This window comes from Carettochelys insculpta, chromosome 1 (genome assembly GCF_033958435.1).
Source record: "Carettochelys insculpta isolate YL-2023 chromosome 1, ASM3395843v1, whole genome shotgun sequence".
Lineage (NCBI taxonomy): Eukaryota > Metazoa > Chordata > Testudines > Carettochelyidae > Carettochelys > Carettochelys insculpta.
The window spans coordinates 68,972,731-68,989,466 of record NC_134137.1 but is presented as its reverse complement, the minus strand read 5'-3'; the positions used below and the strand labels follow the sequence as shown (position 1 = coordinate 68,989,466).

Here is a 16,736-nt window from a genome sequence, read left to right as displayed (position 1 = left end):
ACCTTCCCCAGCTGATCCTCCAGCCCCAGGTCTTTCCTTGCAAAAGGAGCTCCAGGTGCTTCTGCTGCTTCCCCAGCTACAGAATGTGTGATCTGACAGGGTAAAAGCCTCCCCCTGACTTGAGTGGGAATAGAACTCTCGCATAAATTGAGAGTCCACTGTATTTCAATGAATGGAAATTAAATCTCTTTTCTAGTTACTGACATTGATTCACATCTTTTTCTTGTTCCAGGAGCTCTTAAACACTCTAAGCCAAAGAAGCGTATTGATTTCTGCTTCCAGTGTCATTGGCCAAGCTGGCTTCTTGCTGATCCCAAAAGTTTTCCAGCCATGGCACAGTGAGTTCAATAACTAAAGGGTTAGGACTTCTATAATACTTTATTAAACAAAAATTAATCATTTTTGAAACAAAGATAGCATTGATAAAAGAAAACCAGCAAACTTTCAATGCATCTTCATAATTATACATCTCATTATTTCTGACATGAGCAAAATATAACTATTGATACAAGCATAGGTAGTGTTTAAAAACAAAGATAATATGACAGATCTTGTCCCTTCTGCAGTATTCTGTAATGAATACCTCTCATGTGCCAGGTGGACATCTGCTGTAAGATAACTGAAGCAAAGTATTTGGCTCCTTGTTTTCGGAGTGTTATTGAAAGACGCTGATGGAAGTCACAGTGAATTGCAGAATGCCAAAATGGCTAAATGAAAGCATGTAGGATGGCATCGCTTCTGTTCTGCTGATGCGTCTGACACACAGCAAGAGACTGCTTTCAGGGCTGGATCAGCCCCCAGGACGCAGTGCTAAGAAAATGCAACCATCCAAAGGTGGTTAATGTCTCTAGAGTTGGGCTTTTTCCCCTGAAGTGTAACTTTAGGAAAGTAGTACAGTGGAGTTCAGGCACCTAAAATACACTGGTGGGTTGCAAGGAAAGAGCCATGGCAACCACTTCCACAGCTTCAGCTTAACTGATGGGCCACTCTTCAAAGATGAAGTCCTAATGCCCCTCTGATTTTAATCTTTTGGTAATTATTTGAGGCCAGGATTCAATGTGATATTGATGGCCATCCATACCTTGAGGAATGGAGACAAATCAGCAGTTCGGTTTCCTTGTGTCATCCAAATATAGGAATACACCAGTGAGTGAGCAATTTCCCTGTTGCTATGCATGTTCTACCCATCAATAAGTCATCTATTGAATCTATCTTTAAGGCAAAGGCATTTCTAGCCACCTTCCACCATTGTACCTAAACACCAATTAAAAAGCTAAGAACCCAATCTTGCAACCTGATATTACCAAGGACAGAGCTGATTACTGCAAGGGATCCCTTCCGTGGGACTGCTCACAGTAATACACCCTGTGCCCAGTAGTTATTCTTAGTAGGGTTAGATCCTAATCTAACATTAACTTTGACCAAAGGGTTATACAATCTGACCTTCTGTGATCTCTAGCTGCTGTGCATGTTCACATCAGTGTCACATAGGTTGAAAAATCAGACTGTATTTAACAAGGTAGCCATCGTTGTAAACATACAGGGTTTGGTCTGAGGGGTTATAGTTGATACTTTGAATTGTTTCTAACATTTTGTCCATAATTATGCTGATTTTACCTTCCTGTTCAGTGGTTGTGTCATACGTGTAAAATATTTCCTCTTTCCTAGTGTTGACAGGTCTTGTGGCATACAGAACACCGCACACAATGAAAGCATTAGAAATAGCTGGTTTGTACTGCCTTGTTTTCCAAGTCTGTAGCACGTCCAGGGTGGTTGCATTGAGTTTGCTAATCACAACGTTACCTGTGCTTTCCTCTGTTGAATAAATTACCCACAATCCACTTTCATCCACAGCAAAGTCCATATCTTGCCATTGAACACCAGCATAAGAGAAACGGTTACCATAAGCAGCATTGGGCAGAGTTTTCCTCACAGTCAATGTATTTGTGTTTAAATCAAGCTTGCCCATATCTCTTGAACTATGGATATTGTAATACATTGAATTATTGTAAACTGTAGTGCCGCTGCCTTCCCCGTATGCAATTCTATTTTCTCTAGGATTTTTGAATAGCAGCAAATCGTCATAGGAATTATGAAGTCTGTAATATTCTAAGTATCTTCCATCTGTGTTCAAAGGTGCAACCCAGTATAGGTCCTTTTGAGGGGTCTGAAGAAAGAAATCCCTGCCCCAGGCGCCATACTTGAAGGCAAATCCCCTCCAGTTCAGCTGTACAACATAGGGCTGGCTGATATTCATAATTCCACCATGGCCACAGCTGCCTGTAAGCAAAGAGACAATGCAGACTTCTCAAATGGCGTGATTAGGAGAAAGGATTCACAGCACTTTATTAGAATCAGCTTTGTTGCAAGAACAGAAATACAGATCTTTCTCAATCATTTGCTTTGCCCCATGTAAGCAGCATGTGGATTTCAGGTATGTGGATATTTCAGGTAAGTCTGAAATACAGGGGTCTTGTCGCTACAACTGGGGTCTCACTGAAAAAACAGCCAACAAACCAGCAACAAATGTCAGGGACCTCAGTTGTCTGTCAGTACTTACTGGCTGTAAATAAGTGATCAGTTTTCTATTTCCACCTGTTCTGTGCTTTCCAACCCAATGGGTGGGGAAATCACACAGAACATACAGTTACCGAAGCGTTGTGCATCATTTGCTGCTGCAATGGAGCACAGTTCTGGAAATGTGGGAAACAAGAAGGAACAAGTGGTCTCTCTGAACCTCAGCAAGTTCCAGAAGGTAGAATGAGAATTAACAGCACTAATTCTAGAGAATCATTTCAGAATAGCATGCTGCAGTCAAAATCACCACTTTAAAACAATACTTCACAATGCCTTCCCTCTGAGGCTCTCAAAGCAATTCAGACATTAATTAGCATAGCCCTACAACAGCGCTGTCACATGCAGCTAAATATCGCCAGTTTACATGGGACATAGTTATAAGGTGTCCATGCAAGCTAGGTCTAACTAGGACAGTCCTGGTTTTTCTTACAGTGTCCCAGAAGCTTCAGGATAATTGAAATATCCTGGTTCTTTTTCATTTCATCAGCCAAAATGTTTGGCTTTTTATAGCTACCCCACGCTTCTTGTAGATGTGTTGCTATGCTGGATAGAATTTGCACTGCTTACTGAGAACAAACAGCCCAGTGGAATGAGCATTCAGAATAAGATCTGGAAAGAAGAGAACATGAAGGAACGTTGACACTATCAAAGTTTTTCCTTTGCTCAGAGTACCCGTTAGTGCCACTTGTTCAATGTTTCACAACAAATGCTGAACACTGCATTACTAGGGAAGAATCCTCCACTCCAAATTACTCATGTCTCTCTGAGTTAGAAGCTGGCAGTGGTGAAACCGGCACACCTTAACATAAAAGTGTGCCCTTGTCTGGCTCTGTGCAGCCCTAAAAATGTCACTGTGCACATGTACTGGTTCTTTAAAAACATGGTCATTTGACACACAGAGACCTGCACTACCCACACCACAAGTGAGTGCATTACCAGACCTAGAACCAACAGTGCTTAATTCAAAGTCAGGTGCTTTAACCACTAGACAGCATTCACAACTACCTGGGACATAAATTTTACCCAACCAGACCTGAGCTTCATATTCCTATCAACCAGTTCAGGACAACAGCCGATGAAATCATAAATCAGTGCAGAGATCACAAATGCTGAAAATCCATTCCCAGAGAGTCATTATCAATGGTTCCCTGTCATGCTGGAAGGGCATAACAAGAAGGGCCTCACAGGAATCAGTTTTGGGTCTAGTGCTGTTCAATATCTTCATCAGTGATTTAGATCATGGCATAGAGAGTACACATATAGGCTGTGTCTACACTGAGCCCTAGTGTGGACAGTTTGAAGCAAATAAATAGTCTTGAAAATGCAAAATGGCGGCTCATTTGTATAGTCATACAGCTGATGTGCATATTCATGAGTCTATTTTGTATATTTGCAGCATAACCGATTAGGCATGAGGGGCTGTCAGCAGAGGGGGATTTTGCCGGCACAGCCACATCTACCCTGCTTGAGTTCTGCTGTGAAATGAAAACTGGCTTCATCAATATGCACATTAGCTGTATGAATATGCAAATGAGTCACCGTTTTGCATTTTCCAGACTACTTCTTTGCATCAAACTGTCAGCACTAGGGCTCAGCGTAGACACAGCCATAAAGTTTGCAGTCAGTGCCAAGCTGGGAGGGGTTGCAGTGCTTTGGAGGATAGGATTAGAATTGAAAATGATCTGGACAAACTGAAGAAATGGTCTGAGGTAAATAGGATGATATTCAATATGGACAAATGCAAAGTTGTCCACTTAGGAAGGAACAATCAGCTGCTCGCATTCAACAACAGAAATGGCTGCCTAGGAAGGAGACCTGTGGTTTGTTTAGAAAAGAAGGGACTGAGAGGGGACATGATAGCAATTTTCAAGTACATAAAAGGGTGTTACAAAGCGGAGGGAGAAAATTTGTTCTCCTTGGCCTCCGATGAAAGAATAAGAAGAAATGGGCTTAAATTGTGGCAAGGGAGGTTTAGGCTGAATGTTATGAAAAACTTCCTAAACATCAGGGTGGTTAAACACTGGAATAAATTGCCCAGGGAAACTGTGGAATCCCCATCACTGCAGCTATTTAAGAGCAGGCTAAATAAATATCTGCCAATGATGATCTAGATGGTGCTTGGTCTTGAACCATCCACTTGGACTGGATTTGATGACCTCTTAAGGTCCCTTCCAGTTTTAGTATTCTGCAACGCTAGCATTCTAAGATTGGATTCAGCAAAGCATTTAAACACATGCTTATGTGCTTTACTGACTGGGAGTGGACCGCTGAGACCTGAGGCCCTTTTTCCAGATATAGCACACAGTTCAGGCACTGTATGGCCATTTGGGCTATAGCTCTGCAAATGGCACTAGCATGGCTAATAGCATGGCCTTAGTACCCAGCACGCAGACTGATATTTGAAGGTGATCAGACCTCAGTTAAAGCAATGCAAGATAATGCAGACAATGATGCAAAGTAGCTTTCAGACTGCTAACTCCGTAAATCAAGTGGAGTCATTTGTCTTATATATCTATTTTGTATCTTTACCTCCAGCATTATGGTTTGTTCTTAACTGTTGACATATTGAATCTATTACTGAACTTAACTCACAGCAATCTTATTTCAAAATTAAATGATTATTAAGTATGTCTATAAATCTGCATTTTGGTCCAAAAATATTGCTGGTAGTGAGATACTACTAAACTCATATATATGCAACCTCAAATAATTTTTCATGTCATTAAACTGAACCCATTCCAGCTTTATTTTAATAATTCATGTGCCATTTCATAAATAAAAAACAAACCTGTGTTCAGCAGAGAGACCTTTTCTTACAAAAGAAATAATAAATTATTATTTCTTCCCTTAAAGAGATCTCTCGGCTGAACACTTGTTTGTTTTTTATTTATGAAACCATGCATGAATTATTAAAATAAAGTTAGGAGCATGTTCAATTTAATGACATGAGAAATTGTTTGAGGCTCCAAACAGTGGATATTTGAATTTGATTTTTGAAAACTCTCCCAGAAACAGGTTTTTAAAAAAACCTCTGTGGCAGTCAGGGCAGTTTATCTGTCTTCTGCACAAGTTCGGAGAAATTCACTGCTCTTTATTTAATCAACTTGCTTTTCTGTCTGGATTTTATGGAAAAAATACACAAAAGAAAACAGTGTTGTTTTGTAAATATTGGGAGGTGCTTGAAATAATCCATATGAAATATTCGGACTTTAACATTTTAACTCTTTTAGGGTATGTCTACAGAGCAACCTTATTTTGAAATAATCCAGAGTAGCTGATTTCAGAATAGCACTGCTACATACAAAAATGCATTTCAAAATATCACTTCGCTATTTTGAAATACAGCGTATGCACACATAGAGCCTATTTTGAAACAGAGCTGTTGGATGCGCCATAGCTTATTTTGAAATATGCTCTATTCCCTGTCTTAACAGCCCCTATTTCAAAATAGGTGCTATTCCTCACAGAATGAGGTTTACCAATTTTTAAATAAGCCAACTGCTCTTTTAATATTATTTCTAAACAGCGGTTGCATTGTGTAGACGCTAGGATAGTTATTTTGAAATGATTGCTGTTCTTTTGAAATAACTTTGCTGTGCAGACCCAACCTTACTGTGTTAGGTCTCTGATCATTGAAATCCCAGGGTTAATGCTGGGTCTTGTCTCTTTTTCAGAGGCAGGCTGCATGGTCATGCAGGGGAATAAGGTAAAGTGGGTAAGAAAACACACACGCTTTTTTCTCCTCCCCCGACAGGCTGCACAGACTCTGGGCAGGGGCACGCAGGGGGAAGTGGCGCTGCACATTTGCTTGCTGACTCATTTCTGAGAGGAAAAGGAGTGAGCTTGGGAATGGTGGGAAAGTGGGATGCCGTGACTCCATAACCCCACAGCTAAGCTGGCAGGCCAGGCGTTGTGTCGGCAGTGAATTGATTTCCCTTTGCCCCATGAAGAACAAGGCAGAAAGGGGAAAAGGTGGCTCCATGAACCACAATTCTTCTGGGCTGCCCTCAGAGCAGCACAGCAATGAGTCCCTCTTCCTAAGGGCTGCCACACCGCCCCATGCAGAAATTGTCAGTGCCCTGGGGAAGGGGATGCGTTCATTCCCACCCCACTCCTGTGATCTGCTCCATGCTGGCAAACCCTTTCTCTCACATTGATTCCCACCGATACCAGAGGCACAGGGACCTATCCAACCTGGGTCAGTGGCTGGAATGGCCCTGGTTTCATACAAGCACCACAGAAATGACCAGCTGTAAGTTAGTACAGACCCAACTGAGGCTTTGACATTCCAAGTGATAACTGACACCACTACATTACCCAAAAAAAAACAGAGTGTTGCCATTTCTCTTCCTACCTCCCAGCTTTACTTAGATAGGGCGATATGAAATCAGCGACACTCTCACAGAGATGCCACCACTTCCTCGGGAGGCTAACGCCACATCCCACCTCGGTAAGGGCTGTTTGTCAGTAACTAGAACTGGTGTATTAGTCCCTGAGGGTAAAATGGGGTGGGGGAGGGGGAACAGCTTTGCTTTTCCATTTGCCTGTTACTGTCTCGTTTGGCTCATCACTCTGGGCTGAGAACCAGAGAATTTTAGTCCAGTGCAGCAAAGAGCCAGCTGCTGAGCCCCCGCAGAACCTGGTCTCTGTACTCTTCTCCTGATACACTCAGCTGAATTCAGCAGAAAAGTGAGACAGCCACTCAGTTTGTCCCAGGGATGGAAGAGATGGGACACATTTCTGTGAAATGGGGAAGTAAATAGCGACAAGGCTGGAAACAGCTGCAGGCATGGTAAAAGTAATGAGTTTCTATTATCAACAGATTTACTCAATCCCATCTTGGCCGGGCCATGCACTAGAAAACTGCAGTCAGAGAGCAGGCCAGCTGGAGAACAGGACTTTCTGATAGGTTGCTTGAGAATAGGCCTGCTCTCTCTACACAGAGCATCAGTGAACAGCACCTCGGGATGCAGCATTTGAGGAGTCGTGTGCCCAAATACTGCAAGACCAAGCAACTTCAATTAATCCTCCTTAGACAGGTTAGGGATTTTTCTGGCTCTACCAAGACCACTTTACCCATCCAAAATATGAAGGCAGAGCAGGAAACAGATCTGAAAACAGGATAAAAGGCCAGTGTAATGCACATATTATAAATATAACTGAGCCAAAAGCAGAGGAAGTGGTTTCAAATAAGTCAAAGTTGTGCAGAAAACATATGGAAGTCTGTGCTTAGCAAATTAAAGGGTGTTGGGGTGTTTTGTAGAACTCTAGTGTGAGCAACCATTTGCATAATCCAAAGGGATCCATTCAAGAAATCCAACCAACTCCCTTATTCACCTCCTGTTCCCAAACAGCCGCCTTTCCCTCACACTTTCTCTGTTAAGGAAATAGACTGAACTGTGTACAACCACTGTAGACAGTTTTGAACAATACAAGATGAAATGAAAGTTTGTACTTTCTTTGCCATGAATGTAATTCATCTGCTCCCCTTCCTTCCTCCCCTTCACACACGCAAAGTCAGACTAAGCAGGTTTCGCGTGGGCAGATCATGGCAGGATGATGATCTGAATGTTTGCCTCTATTTAGGTATTTACATGGTGGGAGCTGATCAGCTCTACTTCTGACCAACAGGCAAATTCCCAGACTCTCCATGGTTGTTCTGGTTCTGGGTTGGAGTAGGAACCATGGTACTGATGATATACTCCCTGGGGTAGACCCCGACATCACAAGCCCACTTGTCTCCCAGTCTCTCACCAAACCTTATTTTGAGCTATTTGAAGTTGGTGGCAACTTGCGTGCACAGGGCATATTGAACCTTGATAGCCTCTCCACAGCTGCACACACCCCTCAGACAAGAAGCCCACTGATGCTGCACAGGGAGCCTTCTGCTGCCTCTTTGCCTATGAGTGAATTGCATCCAGAAACTGTCCAAAAATCACTGAGCCAATGGAGCTATGACAGCTTATGCCAGCTGAGGATGTTGCCTTCCATGTCATTCCTGGGGCTGACAGGCCAGACAGCCCACATTCAAGTCACCCAGAAAGAGGTCCACCAAGCCTGAAATGAGCCCCTCCCCATCTCACATGCACCCACTGAACACAGCACTATTGTTAAAGGTTTTGGCACTTTTTACCTGTAAGAAAGACTTGTTCTCAGTCTTGAGAAGAAAGCAGCAGCCTCTCTCTATACACCATCACCCTCAATAAATCAAAGAAATGCCCTTCTCATGCTTTTTGAACCCTACGCCTTCCACTGAACTAGTGGTAAGTCTTTCCTAAGGAATAGGAAAGGCCTTTAGAGTATATTCTCCTCTCCTTCCTCCTGCATCATCTGACCCAACAAACAAGGTGCTGTTCATTTTCCTATCAGAGACAAATTGCACTGGCTGCCTGAAGTGCTGGAGAGCCCTGAAGAGGTCACAGAGGGAAAACTTTTACTTCCAACCATTCCTCTCCCCTTCTAATGGGAGGATGGAAATAAGTGACCTGAAGATGGTAGGAGGCAAGGGCTGGTAGGTAATATATGTACACTAGGTGTACAGTGGAAAGAGCTCAGCTTTGTTCAAAGGTTTCTCCAAACTTTCTTTATTAGTCAGGTTCTTATGATTTGTTAGCCAAATTATTAGGCATATGTGAAAAATCAGCCTTCTTCCCCCATTGTATTATGAAGATTTTACTACTGTCTGCTTTGGAATAATTTGGCAAAAATAAGTCATAAAAATGCATGCAAGGGTTGTAACATTGCTTGAAAAAATCCTCTTGCCTTCTCATCAGTGACTGGGAGGCCTTCCCCAAAGGAACTCTGTCTGTTGCTACAGAATTTGAGCTTTCTTAAAAAGAAAGCTGATGAAATCCTGGCTCCACTGAAGAGAATGGGAAAACACCTGCTGAGTTCAGTGGGACCAGGCATTCACCCTAAGTTTCTAACTTTTTTGGAGTCAGAAATTTCTGCATATTAATCAAATATAAACTATGCATTGTTGTCTCCTTGACTCTCCACACAAACAGCTCCAGAGCAGTAGCTGCTGCTAACATTTCCCAAGCAGCTGTAGAGTAAAAGTACTAAGACAAAGATAACTTTTGTTGGTGTCTACTGTGATCAGAGTAGTCACAAAGTCTATATTTTACCACTAAAAAGAGTTTGGAAAAAGTGGAAAAAATTAATTTTCACACTTTCAACTTTTTCCACTTGAAAAACAATAAGGGTGCGTCTACACTTGCATTCCTTTTTTGAAAGAGGTATGCAAATGAGGGAAATCGAAAATGGGAATGTGAAGAACCATTCTTTCGAAGGTGGGGTTTACTTTCAAAAGAGCAGCACCTATACTGGTTTTCTTCTTTCAAAAGAAGCTCTTTCAAAATATGAATATGCAACTGAGGTGCTGAATATGCAAATAAGGCTGTGGCCACACTTGGCCAAAATTTCAAAATGGCCATGCAAATGGCCATTTCGAAGATTACTAATGAGGCGCTGAATTGAATATTCAGCATCTCATTAGCATTAGAACACTTCCGGCCACAGCACTTCGAAAGCACCGCTTTCGAACGCTCTTGGCTTGGCGCGGCTACACAGGGGTCCTTTTCAAAAGGTCCCCACACCTTTCGAAATCCCCTTATTCCTCTCAGTGGAGGGGAATGTGAAAGTGTTGTTCATACCAGCCTGTTGTTGAAAAGTTAGTATATGTCCAGAAAATTTTCCAGGACCCGTGATTCATTGTCATGTTATTTAATTCAGTCTTCTTCTTACTTCTGCCATCGCTTTTCATGTGATATATATGCAGAATGCTTACCTGGTGGAAAGTAGGGAGGTGTAGTAGTTTGATTTCTATGTTTTTCACATTCCTTCAAACGATTTTGAAGAGTCAAAATTTCTCGGCGGATTGCAAGGATATTGTTTTTGTCGAGTGATTCTAGATCATTTACTATGAGAGTCAGATTCTTAATCTAGAGAAATAAAAATTTAGCATGACTTAAATCACAGTCAGCTTTATTTCACAAACATTTTAGGCTGAATTTATCATTTCAAAAAAGGTGCTGAAGAACAAGTTTTAGGAAATATTCCCAAGAATAAGTTTTAGCACAAACATCAGATCTGAGACTAATCTATATCACCTCAAGAAAATGTTTTTGATTTTACCACTCACTCATATTCTAAAATGCTAAAGATCACCCAGAAATGCCAAATAAAGTTTATAAAGTTATTAACTGATACTGATAAATTATTTCACCCCTTCATAAGTGTCTTGAAAATGTAGCTGCCCAGATAAATAATCTACTCACACACTCATTTAATGCTGAGGAGGACAGTGAGGAAACTGATGATATTTTACTTACCATCAAAAGCAATTATTCACTCCATCTGAGTGAGCAAGTGACAATAATTTTGCAAATTTGATGTACTGACTATTGGGAAGGTGCAGGTCTTTTCCAATTCTTGATTTTATATTGATTGTGTCATTACCCTAATAAGTTAATTTTTTAATTATTTTGTTAGAGCACAAAAGTTTTTGAGCATAGATTCCCATAAATTAAAATTTATTACAATAATTTAGATAGAATATTTATTTAATATAGCAGCAACCAATAACTTTAGCTTTCAGTCACACAAATGATAAAAATTGCCATGTTTGCCATGTATGAATGAACGTTAATGTGTTTAAAGCCAGGATTTGCTTTAATTTACCCTGATTTAAATCCAGATTAACTCCACTGACAACAGTGGAGATATTCCAAATTCTGTTGGTGTAACACAGAACAGCATGCTTCTGAAGGGTGGAATAACCCTCATACCCACCTCCACATAGAGTTGCTCAACAATTGCATTGCTGCCAACCAGTGTGGATTTCAGCTCAGTGACCAGTCTCTCCATTTCTCTGATTTCCAGTTTCAGTAACTGAAAGTCCAACTCTGTGTAAGAAATGCTGGTGGCCTCCATATGTTCCACTCGGATGGTTAGGTTTCGGATCTTCTGTTCATACATTTCAATTGCTGTGGTATATTGGGTCACCTGAAATAAAAAAACAAATCTTCAAGTTCAGTTTAGCAAATATAACAGGCACCTTTGTCTTTATTTTACACAAACACACACACACACAGATACAGAAATGTATGTCAAATTCTGCCCTTGTTAACCTCTATGCAGTCCCACTAGAGCTGCATATTCATTACTGAGGGCAGAATAGCATTCATAAGCTTCACCCTTTTTATCCCTCTCTAGAGCCATGGCAGCTACCTTTTGAGCTATCCATCATGGCCAGGGGCCATCCTACAGCACCTGCCTCTGTTGTCCCCTCTAGGGGCCCTTATGCAGACTCCACACTCTTTTTTCTGAGGTTAGAACACCTAAACTTGAAAAAAAACTCAAATTGAAGTTCCGCAAGGCAAAGTTTCTCTTCCCCCACTCAACCCTCATTCCCTTGACAGATTTTGCTGATTTTCCCCTGCTCTCTCAGGGACTCCTCTTTCCTTCAGCAACTATCACTTCCTATCTGGAATCTAAAGTTATGTACGTACTGTCCAGCAGTTTGAACTACAGGGCGTGAATAGCAGGGGGGCATCAAAGTGCGGCTCTGTAACTCCTCCATGTGTATGCAGGGTGAATCAACCAAAAGGTTCCTTCCTTTGCAAAGTCCCATTTGATGAAGAAGATTACATGATGGCAAGCTGGGATCTTAGGAGTTGCACCTGCAGCATCTACATGAGTGAGTTACAGTGCAGTACCGTGGTGCTCATTGCAAGACACACTCCCGTATTTCAAACAGCTGGACAGTGTAGATTAGGGCAGTGGTTTTCAACCAGTGTGCCATGACACATTGGTGTTCCATTGACAACTGTCCAAGTGTGCCATAACATTTTGTCAATTTCCCCTTGCTGTGGCTCTCTGCAGAGCCACTGCAGCAGGAAGGGAGAGAACTAACAAACCCCATGCAAGACTGCCTGAGTCCTACCTGGCATGGAGTTCATCAATTCCCCACCCCCACCCCACATAATGGCTCTTTGCAGAGCCACCATGAGGGGAAATGCCAACCCCGCAGGACCCCATTTGCACAGTAAGGCAGCTGAAATGCTGCTTCCTCGTCCAAATGAACTGCCAGGATGCCTGCCCCCACTCCCTGAAGTGGCAAGGGGGAAGGCAGAAAGGGAGGGTGGGAGCCTGTTTGTCCCAGGACATGGTTTAAATGATACGTCCTGGTTCTAATGGGCTGGCAGGGAGGGGAGCCTGCTTTCAGCAGTTACTTGAACAGATTGTGCAACTGGGTCTGTGCTCGTTGTTGAAAACAGTGTATTCTGTGGTGGATTTGAAACATTAATGCATTTGATCCTTGTTTAGCTTGTATGCTCTACTGCATTGTAAACTTCTCTGTGAAGACTGCAACCACAGTAAATGGAAATAAATGTGACATTTATGAGCAATAGATTCAGCTGAAAAAAAGTGGGTGTTTGTCTCATTGAAGTGTGCCACGTTACTGAGAAGATTGAGAACCATTGGATTAGATTGTCCAGCTTCCGGCTTGAAGGTCATACATGGCCCACCAGAGTATTTCGTAAGGGCTACAGCCTGCTTCAACAAAATACACAAATGGTTGATCCATTAACATTTTGTTGCCCTGTTTGCAACATTTTAGTTAACACAAGTATGTAAACAGGCAATCATGGGCACTGAAGCAACATATCTAAATACTTAGAAAACAAACTGAACTTAAAATATAAATCAGTGCAGATGATTTTAAATCTTATTGAAATATGTTGAATCTACTCAGCTCACATAAAGTTGTGCTTAGATTTATGTGGCCTCCTGTGTAACAAGGCTGGGGCCCACAGGGGGTAGGTGAACCCTGATCCACAAATCCCAGCTCTCTGCTGGAGCTAAGGTTGCCAGCTGTCCCATTTTTGACTGGAACATCTGGTCAAAAAAGCAAATTGTCAGTGTCTGGTCAGAACAGCTAACCGGGGGCTAAAAATCCCTGTGGCTGCAGTACTTGGCCTCCACCACTGGGGGGTTCGAAGAGAAGTAGCCAAGGCAGAAGCTGCATGCATGGAGCATCTGCTCTCTGCTCAGCTGCAGATGCCTGACAGAGACCAGTGGCAGGCTTCCACATCAGGGTCCAATAGGTTGGTGCTGCCACTCACAGGGGGTGGGGGATGCTGTCCATACCCTCTTCCTTTCTGCCACGCCCTAATTGCCCCATCCCTGGCCTCTCCCCACCAGTGTTCCCTATAAGCTGTGCACTTGTGCAGTCATTCAGGACAAATTCAAATGCCTCTGATTAGCAGAGTGTCCAAAGCTAGGTTTTTGTGTTTCAATTGGTGGTGCACATTCACACTTGCCTTGGTGCACATAAAAATTATTCTGCACCGGGATGGGAAAATTAGAGGAAATACTGCTCCCCAGCCCCTTGATGTGGGGATTCATCCCATCTCTGACACAACACTCAGACTACTACCAGCCTGGCTCTGTGGGCAGCAGATGAGGACCAGGGGAGGTGGAGTGAGTAGGCCAAGGAAATGAACAATGGAGGGAGGGATAGAGGAGTAAGTGAGGTTGAGCCCCAGGCAAAGAGGCAGGACAGGAAGTGGGGCAAGAACATTTAGTTTTCAGCAATCAGAAAGTTAGCATCCCTCACTGGGGCCTTCTCATTCCCAGCAGCCTTTGCTCCCCCGAGCTTTCTCCTCACACCAACTTCCAGTTACTCTTTATAAGGGAATCACCTGATGCCTTTCAGGTGTTCCTCTTCCACTTATTCAGGTTGGCTGGCTCCAGGCCCTCCAGCCCACACAGGGCAAGCCACCCACTTACACTCACTAAAGTTCCCTCTAAGAACTAACTTCATCCAGAGTTTTAGAGAATTTCCAGGGGCAGATTCTGCCAGGAACCTTTTCAAATAAGTGATGTACATAAAGAATTTGCGGCTATGTCTACACATCCCTCAGCTGTGAAAGATGCAGGCTCTGAGAGCTCTCACTACCATGTTAAAAATGGTCCCACTCCCTAGGCCTCTGACCATAAGCTGCAGCCTGAGCAGCAACAGCTATTTTTAAGAGATAACACAAGCTGGAGTCTTTTGGAGACTCACTGCTGCATCCTGCCACCTGCTGTGTAAATGTACTCTCTGGGTCTGAAAAAGGTAATGGAAGATCCACCAGTTTTTCCAAGATGACTGTCCATTGACTTCTATGGGCTATGCTCAAGCCCCCACTCTGAAAATAGTATCCAATCTTTTCTGCATCAGAAGTAATTAAGTCCTCTGAAGAAAAGGGTTATTTTAGCACAGTGCACTATTACAAATGTGATCCAGCCATCCGAAACCGATTTAAATGAAAGCCAGCTGAGGTGAAACAGTTATGTTAGCCATTAGATAGAATAACGGTTGCGCAGAAGCCTCTTCAGATGTGGGACCATAACCAGATGGCTGGACAGATGTACTTTTGTACATGTGTTTTCTAATGTAAAGGTCATGGTGCAAATATTGTCAAGAAGAATGTCAAGAATATTATGTGGATTTGAATGATTCTCTGAAAAAACTACTGAATTTCACATAAATGGAACATTTTGGAAAAGATCTAATCTTCCTCCCACCTAAAACTGTGCCCATTTTTCTTTAACAGCATTCCAAAAAGTAAGACGTATTTCTCAGCAGGAATAAATAGAATTATATTATTGTATTAAATTAACAACACTGTGGTTATGGACTCTGAAGGTAATTCCATTATAAGCTCCAATTTTCAGGTGCTTATCACTTCCCTAAATATTACTTTCTGGACTGAAACTGCTCATGCAAATTCTCAGACTTAAAATGAATTTGCTGGATTAAAATTCAATTTGGTAACTTTTGCATTATCTTAACAGGAATTAAGAGTATTTTGAACCGCTTAAAATTTTCTCAGACCTATTCTAATCGAGGAGACTGCTCCAAAATGTTCTTTTAACAATTTGACCTGAGTAGTTTTTGATTATGACTATAGCTTTGCTGTTCTACTGTCCTGATGATATTGCCTACAGATTCCTGATCAGGGCTTTGTAACAACCAGAGAAAACACTTTCCCCAAATAATTCTATCCAAGATATACACTGAACCTCAGTCCATGCTGGGGCAGGTCTTTGGGAGTTTAATCTATGGTCCATTGGTTCTCATGCAAGACAAAGATGACCAATTAAGCGCAATATAAAGAGTCTGACTATTGAATCTTGTTTTAAGAAAGCAATCTAAAGATAAGAGGACCCTCTTTTCAAAGCTATGCAACTATGACTCAACTACTTTTTGAATCTAAGGGAAGCCATAGAAATGTATGCTTGGAAGTAACTATGACAGGTCATCTAGTCCAGTCCCCTGCCCAGTCTCTTAGGCAGGTATAAGTATTATCTAGACCATCCCTGGAAAGCGTTTGTCTAAACTAGCCTTAAAAACAGCAATGGGGATGCCACAAACACTCTAGGCAATTTGCTCCAAAGTTTAACTTCCTTTACAGTTAGGAAGTTTCTCAAAAGCTGTGTCTACACTAAAGATTAGACCAACGCAAATGAAATATGAGTGAACAATGTAATATTCTTGCAAAACCAAAAAACCAGAAAACCAAACATCTTGCCAAGCTGTACTAGCAGGACTGTGTAAGCAAGATGTGAGAAATAATCCTTCCATTGTTCTCAGCACTAATAAGGCTTCAGATATAGCACAGTGTCCTGGTCTGGGTGCCACACTTCAGGAAAGATGTGGATAAACAGAAGAAAGATCAGTGGAGAGTAATAAAAATGATTAAAGGTCTAGAAAATATTATTTATGATAGGGTGGACCAGATCCCATCTGCCAGCGTTAGTCCCTGGTGGATCCTCAACTCTATATTCACCTGCACTTCTGCAGGTATCAGGTGATCACAGCTCTTATTGCCCATGGGTCACTGTTCTTGGCCAATGGGAGTGTTGGGAAGCAGTGTCCCCATTCACATAGCTTCCTGCCACTTCCAGTGGCTATGAACAACGATCTGTGCCCAATGAGAGCTGCAATCGCCTGATATCTGTAGAGGTGCGGGTAAATATAGCAGTGGTGGCTGCCAGAGACCAGGTCAGTCCCTGGCAGTTAGCCACTCTTTTATTGCTATCTGAACCTATGAAAAAAAGATGGAAAAAATTGGACTTGTTTAGTCAGGAGAAGAGTAGACTGAGCA

General features: G+C 42.2%; 1 protein-coding gene across 2 annotated transcripts in view; it reads right to left on the bottom strand.

Annotated features, from left to right (window-relative positions):
* Positions 1-372: 372 nt before the first annotated feature.
* The window catches only part of OLFM4 (olfactomedin 4), a 32,106-nt gene continuing 15,742 nt past the window's right edge, over positions 373-16,736 (bottom strand). For both annotated transcript variants that reach the window (XM_074982852.1, XM_074982853.1), the window contains 3 exons: positions 11,371-11,583; positions 10,367-10,520; positions 373-2,280 (listed from right to left, as the gene is read on the bottom strand). In XM_074982852.1, the coding sequence (XP_074838953.1) occupies positions 1,484-2,280; positions 10,367-10,520; positions 11,371-11,583 (1,164 nt within the window). In that variant the 3' untranslated portion in view covers positions 373-1,483. The remainder of the gene's footprint in view (positions 2,281-10,366; positions 10,521-11,370; positions 11,584-16,736) is intronic.